The sequence below is a fragment of the Melanaphis sacchari genome, unplaced genomic scaffold (genome assembly GCF_002803265.2).
Source record: "Melanaphis sacchari strain LSU unplaced genomic scaffold, SCAv2.0 Contig25_pilon_pilon, whole genome shotgun sequence".
Lineage (NCBI taxonomy): Eukaryota > Metazoa > Arthropoda > Insecta > Hemiptera > Aphididae > Melanaphis > Melanaphis sacchari.
In genome coordinates, this window is record NW_020271133.1 from 1819248 (window position 1) to 1829086 (window position 9839).

The 9839-nt window shown below is 27.0% G+C and overlaps 1 protein-coding gene across 1 annotated transcript; it reads right to left on the minus strand.

Annotated features, from left to right (window-relative positions):
* On the minus strand, window positions 1-2137 carry LOC112595142. Its single transcript, XM_025340240.1, has 3 exons — window positions 1331-2137; window positions 606-810; window positions 1-505 (listed from the first exon to the last, which is right to left on the minus strand). Exons 1-3 carry the CDS (start codon window positions 1473-1475, stop codon window positions 232-234), a joined length of 624 nt encoding a protein of 207 aa, XP_025196025.1. The 5' UTR covers window positions 1476-2137; the 3' UTR covers window positions 1-231.
* Between the last annotated feature and the right edge of the window lie 7702 nt (window positions 2138-9839).

Consider the following 9839-nt stretch of genomic DNA (forward strand, 5'->3'; position numbering starts at 1 on the left):
AATTAAATTATAAATTACCATTTGTTGATTGAGACATAATAAGTACTAATAGTGATTTTCAATAATATAAAATAAATTAGATAGATAAAAAGGAAATATATGTTACAAATTAAAATGCCAAAATTTAAAAAATAAAATTTGCATTGTAAAAATAAATTTAAAAAAAATATGGACTGCAATACAGTGACAAATGTTTTCTTAAAGTTTTAGTAATTATTATTGAAATAACATTTAATTTGGTTGATGTATTATCCAATAATTTGATTTGTCACTTCCTTTAATATCTGTAGGTATTACAATAGGTTGTGAGGCTGGGCTGAATTCTTTTTCTAAAAGAGGAGTTGGAGGAGATTCCATACAAGGTTCTGTTTTCATCAAATCTAATAACTGCTGTTGCTGTGGTGGTGGTTGTTGTTGTTGTTGTTGATTATCAAGTATTGATATACTTGAAACTATACTACTTTTAAATTTGATTTTCGTAACTAATTTACGATCATAGTTTGCACTGAAAAACAAAAAAAATAAATATATGACCTACAGAATAATAGATTAATAATACCTAATGATCAATTTACAAAAATATACATTTGATAGTATAAATATACCACTTAGGCTCAGGTACTGCTATAACAGTATTTATAATAGTTTGTTTCTGATTCAGGAGTTCACGTTTTTCTTCTTCAAGAACATCACGTTTGTCTCGTAGTTCTGTTAAACGACCATTAATTTGTGCTAAAGATAATTTATTTTCTTGTATTTTCAGATCTTCTGCGCATTTTTTTTTTCTCAAAATTTCAGCATCGATTTCAGCTAAGAAACAAATAAAAAAACACATTATATACCAATAATTTGTTTTTTATTTAAAAATCTTATTTATTTGAGACTATATTCAATTTTTCTTTAAATTATTATCAATCTCTTTCTGTTAACTTTGTAGATATAGTGCTATAAATACAATAGCTTTAACACAATTAATGTCTGCCTAATAAATATCATTTAAACACAGATTAAAATCAAGAATACTTCAAACATTAAAATTAATTTTACTATAACATATTTTTAATAATCTTGCAATGAAATTTAAAAATTAGATAGAAAAAAAATCCTAGTCAACTGAGTATGTTTAAATCCAATAATACTAGTTACATTAGAACGATTAAACAAAAGTATATTGGCTGTCAACAGTTTAAAATTATTAAACAATGAATAGCCTATAACTCATATTTTGTAATTCATGTTTGTGTTTTTAATTAATTAAGCATATTATCGTTGTATTACGTGAGCGAAGAAATGAACCGATTACGAGGGTTGTTAAAAATCGGAAACGCACCTTGTTTGTCCTTCTCTCGACGCGACAAGATGTGCGCGCGTAATGACTTCCACATTCTTTTATTTCGCATCTTGCAGGTGTGTCTGTTCGAGACGCCGATCGGATTTCCCTTGGCGAACACTGGAGCGGAGTCGTTGAACGCCATTGTGGCGGAAAAAATGTTACCAGACACGCGTTAGAGCGTCGAGTTCCTCGGTCGATCGCTGGGTGGTATGGCGACGAAAAAAGAAAACAATCGCCCTGACCGATTCGCTCTTACACGGGACGACTGAAAACGTCGGCCGTTATGCGCCGATGGCGGTTTGTTTTGGTGTTGCAGTGACGGCGGTGGTAGTGCGTGTGTAATGACTGTAATGATTGTACCGCGTTAAACATGTCACGACGACAAGGAATTTTGACGGTGGCGAGTCTGAAACGATGAGCGCGAGAAAAAACGCGTCGGCCGCCGCCGATCGAATAATAATCGCTATTCGCTATCGGTTCGCGCGCGGGACGGGAAATCCGTCGGACGATCGATCGGTTTCAGCGGGCGACGGGACGAAATAATAATACTGACATCATGTTTGTCGTTACGTATTTACGAGCGTCGACGACTGTGCGCACGTCGTAGTAGACCGTTTCGACGTGTTCGGGCGATTCGCGACGTTTTATCGACGGCGGTCAGCGATAGGTGGTGGCTAGGCGATCGATCTGTCGGCGCAGTGTTCTCGCGATTGGCGGTAAACGGCTCGGCGTCGGTTAGCTAGTCGTTGCGGTTGTCGTCGTCGGTGGAGTCGAGGTTCACGGACGCCGCGGCTCGTCAGTCGTTAAGGGCCAAATGCGCGCGTTATCAACCGTCGTTGCGGTAATCGTTGTTGTAGTTATTACCGCACAGACGGTTTTGTAATATGCCCTCTGGTAACAATGCTCGTCGTTATCACTCGACAGATGTGGTCACCCGAACGCGGGTACGCTCGATACATGTACTAAACGCCCAACATGCAGTGGTTGCGGTCTCGGCGTGATAATAGATAAACAATACGCGCCACACGCCAGTGTCGTTGAAAATAATGAAAATGTCGGTAACTACTAACTGCTGTACTATTAGACTTAAGTATTGAACTGGAATGTTGGTGTTCCGGTGGTGTCGGTACAGATTGTTGATATAAAGTTTGACTTAACGACGCGTTAGTGTTTTGAGATTTGGTCGACCTATTGAATTGAAGCATCGAGAATTAGACATTATCATTTTGATTTGTGTTATCGGTGCTCTCCGCCCTCCGGTATTGACAAAAGATTTAGAAACAAAGTTTCTAAAAAATAACGATCATTCGATGCAAAAGACTAAGAGATTGATTGAGATAGATTCAGGATTAGAACGTGTTGGTCCGACTGCTGAATGTTTTGGCTAAATCAAAGTATAGGTAAGTTATTTCGAGAGCTGTGTGCTAAAGTGAACAATACATCTACTCTTATTCAAAATGTTGACACTATGGGTATTAAAGTGAATTTAAATCCAGGAATATTCGTATTTTTAATTCTAATCATACATTTTATGGTGTTTTGCATTTTGTTTTCCAGTTTACTAGAAAGATGAAAAAATTTACTTAAAGCTGTAAATAACGCCTGAACTCATTAATTTTTTGTAGTTTATTCCATGCTTAAATCTTATGACAATATTAAAACAACTTTTCAATTTGAATACCCGTGTATGTTTTATGTTTCAAAGGTAAGACATTTATACTACTTTGAATATTATATATTATACATTTTTAATTTGCAAATTTACTTCATAATTATGAAGGTAATTAAACAAATAGGTAGTTAAAATAAATACCTATATATTGGGATCGAATTTACATTTCATTATGAAGTCCATAGTATCAATAAATAATAATTAAAATGTGCTAAAGTTTAATTCTTACTTAAATTTTTTTTTTTTTTAATGGCACTTATTTTTAAGTTAAACTAGAATTTTCCATTTTATAAATGTTATGAATAATAATGTTTAATTAGTTTTTTAAATTAAAATAATATTGAATTATTTTATATTTTCAGGAAGAGGACAGATTTTGGCAGAAAAATTATTGTATAATGAATGTCTATTATCTTAAAATTGGTATGTATTCCAAAAGCAATGTTATTCCATGATCCATCAATATGATATCATATTGTAATCAACACTATATGATTTAGATTGTTATAATTAGGATTCATAAGTTGATGTACTAAAACACATTATTAGCTTGGACTAAGACTAAGAGGCAATGAGAAAAATTGACCAAGAGGTTTAAACTATAATTAAAAAGTTATCAACTTCTGAGCCTTAGTTATTATAATATTATTTACACATTATTAATTATTTATTTAACTATTTTTATAGAAATAGATGTCGTATCAATAAATTATGTGAGTGGCGTTCTGCAAATCATAAAAAGGATATTTTAGAACAAGTCAGAATTGATGACAATATTCCTTGGACAACTGCATCAACTAAAATAATCTCTAAGAAACATTTAATTTGTCTACAACTTAAGTTTAACAATATTTGCATATTAACAAAGGAACCCATAATAGTATTCTAGAATAGACTCGTACTACCATAGACTTTAGTTTGATAAAAAAATTACAATTAAGCTAGTTAAGATTAAATTTATGTAATATCATATAAAGATAATAACAGCAATGAATTTAATGTAAAACTAATTAGCTTAGAAAGTAAAAATTTAATATAACCAGGATAAATAAAAACAATGGTTTGACTTTCACTCTTAAATAGTCCCCCCAAATATAATTGTTCAATATTCTTTATGCAATAATGTGTTTGTAAATTTTGTAAGTGTACCAAGTTACAAAAATTTGTTTTCTTTTTTCCTGAGATAAAATTTAATTCTTCATTATTATTATTCAATTGCACAAATTTGAATAATAAAATATAAAATTTTTATAAAAATTAATGTAATATAAACATTGTTATACTATTAACCGAGTATCTAATTAAAGTGCTAAATGATATTATGAGTATTAGTATTTTTTTTAATTCTCGTCTGTTTTAAAATCTACTTGTTTTTTGATATGTAAAAGAAATTATTAATTTTAAAATTTTATTAAAGAATAAAATTATATCATCAATGTTTTTATCAGTAAATTATAACAAGAAATTGTGTTCATTACTATTGTGTTTATAATATTTTTAATTTTTTTAATAAAGTAAGAATGTAATGTTAATAAAAAAAGATGAGTAGATATCATACCATATTGTGTAAATAATTGTAATAAAACATACACATAATATATAATATATTTCTTATCTTGTGTATACTTGAGTATTATTTTTTTAACATGTAGGAACTGTAAATATTTGTATATTATAGATATCTATATGAAAACATTGACTTTCTAGAATAGTTTAATAAAATAGTTTAGGTTTTTTTTTTTTTTTTGTAAATATTTGCACTTGCGTATAAAAATATTAATCCAGTATTTTTAAGATTAAATTTTTCATGTTGTAAATTTTGGTATGTAGATGTAAAGTCACTATTACAATTCCAAATAGCAAAATTATGTTTGAATGATAAATTAATATTTTTTGATAAATTAAAATATCTTAAAAATATTTGTTTATGATCATCTATACATTATTATAAAATCTCTTTATTTATTTTTACAATAATATTTATATTTTTGCATTATAAATAAATTATAAAAATACATTTTTCCTTTAAAAGATATTATAAATTATTAACTTTTTTTAATAGAAAATAATTAATGATACATAAAAATTGCATGATATACTGTATGCTGAATTAAAATTAATATTTTTAAATCGAAAGTTAAATAATTTAAAAAATAAATAATATTAAAAAAATAAAATTTATTTATATTTTAATTAAACAAAAATTAGTAAAAATTTTATTGTTTACTACTTAATATTCATAAATAAAAGACTTGAGTAAGGAGTTTTCAAAATAATTTCATTATATTTTTGTATCTCCAGAGATTAGTTATTAATATAATTTACAAATTATGTTATGTATTAAACTTACTAAAATTAAATAAACAAAATTCATTTTTATTTTTATTAATTGTGTTGGTTTAACTTATAGATTTTGCAGCTTGTTTTTTTTTTAATTAAATTAATTTTAAGCTAATCAAAGTTTTATAATGATTATATACATTCTTTCAATTTTTTCCATCTGATTTATGAATTATATTAACATAATATTTATAAATTTATATATTAATTCTTATCGTGTTATAAATATCTGTAACTATGTAAAAAATAATTAATCATATTTTTCAGTTTTATATAGCATTAATATAGTCTATGAGACATCATTTTATAAAATACAATGTTATATACATTTAATTTGCAAATTTTTAAAGTTATGAATATGCCATTTTTAAAAATTTTTTTTTTTATAAATACTTAATAAAATGTAAATTGTCTAAAATTTAAATTCTCACGAAAAACAAAGCATGGTAAAGATTCTTCATTAGATTCATTATTGATCTGATTTTGATCCAATTTAGAGTTGTTGAGACCTTAGTCATTATTAACTATATTTATATGTGAGGTGGAATAAATTTATTAAGAAGTTAATTTTCTCGATAAAAATCTGAATAAAAACAACAGGTACCTATTTATAAATATAACTTAAAGCAAATGTTCTTTGAAAATTATGTATTATGTATCTAAGTAACTAAATTTGACATTTATAAAAAGATACATTAAAAGAAGGCATCAATGCTTTGATTTCTTAAAAAATTATCTGACCAATAATTAATTAAAAAAAAAATTATTAGTTACTAAAGAAAAAAACTTTTTTGTAGATTATATTACTTTATAATATGCATTATTTTATTGAATAAACTTTTGTTTATAAACAATTTTATTTTTGCTTATTGTACTTTAGTATAATATGTAAATATTTAAATAAGTGATTTTTTTTTTTTAAATTTTTAACTTGTATTAGAACATTTTTAATTAAATACATTGTTCTAATACTCGCAGGTAGCTAAATTTTACTATTTTAGTATAATTGACAGTTTTTTTTGTAAAACTTACAAACTATGGATTTTTAATAGATAGTAGCAACTAACAAACTAGGTTTATTAAAATACAAACTCAATATTTACATCTATAGTTGTGTAATAGGTTACCATTAAGTTGTTATGAGAGGATAAGACATTTTACATCTTTTTAATTTAATGATTTTTAATATGTACTAAATAATAAATTAACAATTTAAATTTTGAAAAATATGTTTTAACTGGTGTAAAGTAAACTCAAAAAATCAGGGTCATATCTAATAGAGGGAAAATAGCTTTTTTTGGTTTATAAGGAAAGGTCTATATTACAGGTCTGAATAACATTGAACTAAACTTATATTTTTATAGTTAAAATCTTAATTTATAAATACCACAAAAAGTAATACTAATTTTATAAATTCCTTTCAATTTAATATTTATAGAAAGTTTCTACTGATTAATTTATGACAACACTTTAATATCCTTTAGGGTATAAAGGTTATTCTATTTTGTACATACTTTGAGGATTCAAAAATAAAAAATTTTGTATTTTTTTGAATAAATAATTTGTAAAAACAAAATAAGGAAAACTGAAAATGTTTAGTTGAAATCGATTTTGTTATATTATTTTATGCAAAAATGAATCTGCAGTGGCTGATGTTTTAAATTATTACCAAATGTTTAAATTTGCATTTTCTATACAAATAATTATTTCTGAAATATTTTGACTCTTATTTTATAACAACCTATTTATAAGTTATATTTACATTTTTTTTTTTAAGTGTTGATTAAAATTATTAAAAAATTTAAATTCTACTAGATTCTTTGTTAAGTAGTTTTTACTAAAGCCCAAAAACCTTGGTACAAATTAATACAGTGTTTTAATAAATATTTAAATTTTAATAAAATTGATGATTTAAACCTACAATAGTTATTTTTTCATTCAAAACTATATCACAATTTTAACGTAATTTATATAGAATAGAAAACAAGTACCTATATAATACTAATATAATACTAGTATAAATAATAAAAAAAAATGTCCATACAAACAATTTTATTTAGATAAAAAAATATTATTATTTTTTTAAGTATACAAAAACAAGTTGGTTGGTAGGTAGGTAGGTACATTTATTGATGAATAATGTGTGATTATATGATGTCAATTTTTTTTTTTTACAATACAATAGATAATTGGTTATAAACATTATGGTGAACGTGCTCTTAATACTATACATCATTCTTACAATAAAGTGTAAGGTACAATTTTAAATATCAATAATCATTAATACAACAGTTCTATAATATATATTCATAATATAATAGTATAGTTTCTAGTTTTGTGTATACGACTTGATTTTGTATACCATTTATAAAGTAGTGAATAATACAACAAGTATATAAAATATATCATATTAGTTAATCATTTAAGTACAATTCACCTATACCCAATAAGTACTGTTGTGAGCTACGAAACTTAAAGTATAGGTATATATCATAACACATTGCAATAGTGCATTGCGCTCAAGGTCGATTGAAATGCATCATTGAGGTCACTATTTTGGAGAATAGACTCCACAATGCACAATGAACACGTTTCGTAGATTAAAAATCAAAATGCATTATCGAAATTGCTATTTACAATCACAATTTTCACACACTCCAAGAATACCTGCAGAATACGAGGCAACTGATTCCATGTATAAGGGAGCCAGAGAGCAGCAACAGAGATGTACTTTATAGCCGTTAAGACCTAAGCATCTCCATGTCACTTAGCCACTATACTACGATTCTACATGTACTTAAGTTTATATTAAATAAATATCATATTGTTATCATTATAAATTGTTACAACTGTTCACTCAAAAACACTTAAAACTTGATTGCTGGAAGTGTGCACGCAACAGTACAATATTGGGCAAAGAAGTTTATAGGATCAAAATGGGCAGTAAATATCACGGATACGTCCAAAATATATTATTATTTACACAATATACAGTATACGTTTAACAGAGTAAAAAACGTTTTGCGTGATTATTAAAATTAAATTTTAAAATAATAAATACGTTGCAATTTGTGTCATAAATAATACATTTTCACTATTACATACGTCTTGGTAAGATTATTCAATTTTTAGTTTTGTTATGGGCGTCGAGATATCAAGGATAAGTACCTATTAGCATGACCATGACATGTGTCAGAGAGTTGCACATACTGTTAATGATCATAACACGGAATAGTAGATGCACATTATTATGAATCTCGTTGCATTAGGATTAGAATGCATTTTCGAGTGTGGTCATCTACTTCTCAACAACATATTTTCGCATAGCAATTAGAACGTAATATTGTAATGTATTATTGAATGCGGATGCTCTTTTACAATAACAAGTACAAGGATACACGCAAGGCTTCGAATTGTCATAACAAGGAATCAAAATGATGTATAAGGGAGCCCAGAGAGTAACAACGGGGATGTACCAGAGCCACAGAGACCTGAGCACCTTCACAACACTCGGCCACTTTTTGTATCAGTTACATGAACTTTATTTATACGTAATAAATACATTATTGTTCTTAAAAGTTGTAATTTTCATTTAAAATAACACCCTGGACTTGGATCTGATATTGGCACGCAACAATTTGGCGCAGTCGGTAGGATTCACTTTTCAAGGAGGTAACCGTCAAAGGCTATCATCAATAAGGAAGACTTGATCACTTTCTTCCCTGATAACTCCAGAAGAGAAAACCAATAGTAAGGAACAACGTTGCAGTATATCAGACAAGATGACAACATCGAAGAACATAGCATTATTGTAAGTGAACAGTTAATTAATTTATTACATAATAATATATGCTACAAAAGTATAAAGTAGCATTTAAGAAACTGAATATATATAAGTAGGTTATGGAAATTTTTTTTTTATTTTAAAGGGCATATTATTGATTTTTTTTTTATTGAGATTATTAAAGGGTATATTATATTGAGATATTGTGATTATTATATTATTTTGAGGGCGTATTGAATTATTTGAGTTATTATTGAAGCATATTATTGAATTTATTGAGATTATTAAAGACCATGTATTATTGAGAATTATTATTGTGAACTTATTAAAGAGCATATATTATTGAGAATTATTATTATTGATTATTAAAGGACATATGTATATATATATATATATATGAGTTATATTATTATTGTTGATTTAAAACGTATCAAACGAGTGCGAAGGAAATTTATGGAGAACATAGGTACATCTCCTTTGGAAGTAGCTAGTCCATCGAACAAGATGTCTATAGATTTGAGTTTGGAAATATTGAACAAAACCCAACAGTTGATTGATTTGGGAAGCCCTAGTAAAAACCCTAGCCCTACTGAAAGCCCAAAAGAACGCCCTAGTATTTTTAGAAGTACAAGTGAACTCCATAAAGCGAATATAAAAAGCAATTTAATTAGAAGCTCAAGTTTAGATAACAAGAAAATCACACGTAGCAA

Excerpts from the sequence above, each read along its gene's own strand:
- LOC112595142 (XM_025340240.1), bottom strand. The coding sequence starts at position 1,475 with ATGGCGTTCAACGACTCCGCTCCAGTGTTCGCCAAGGGAAATCCGATC. Across the intron at positions 811-1,330 it reads TCGAGAGAAGGACAAACAAG|CTGAAATCGATGCTGAAATT; the intron begins GTGCGTTTCCGA and ends TTTGTTTCTTAG. Across the intron at positions 506-605 it reads GCAGTACCTGAGCCTAAGTG|TGCAAACTATGATCGTAAAT; the intron begins GTATATTTATAC and ends TTTGTTTTTCAG.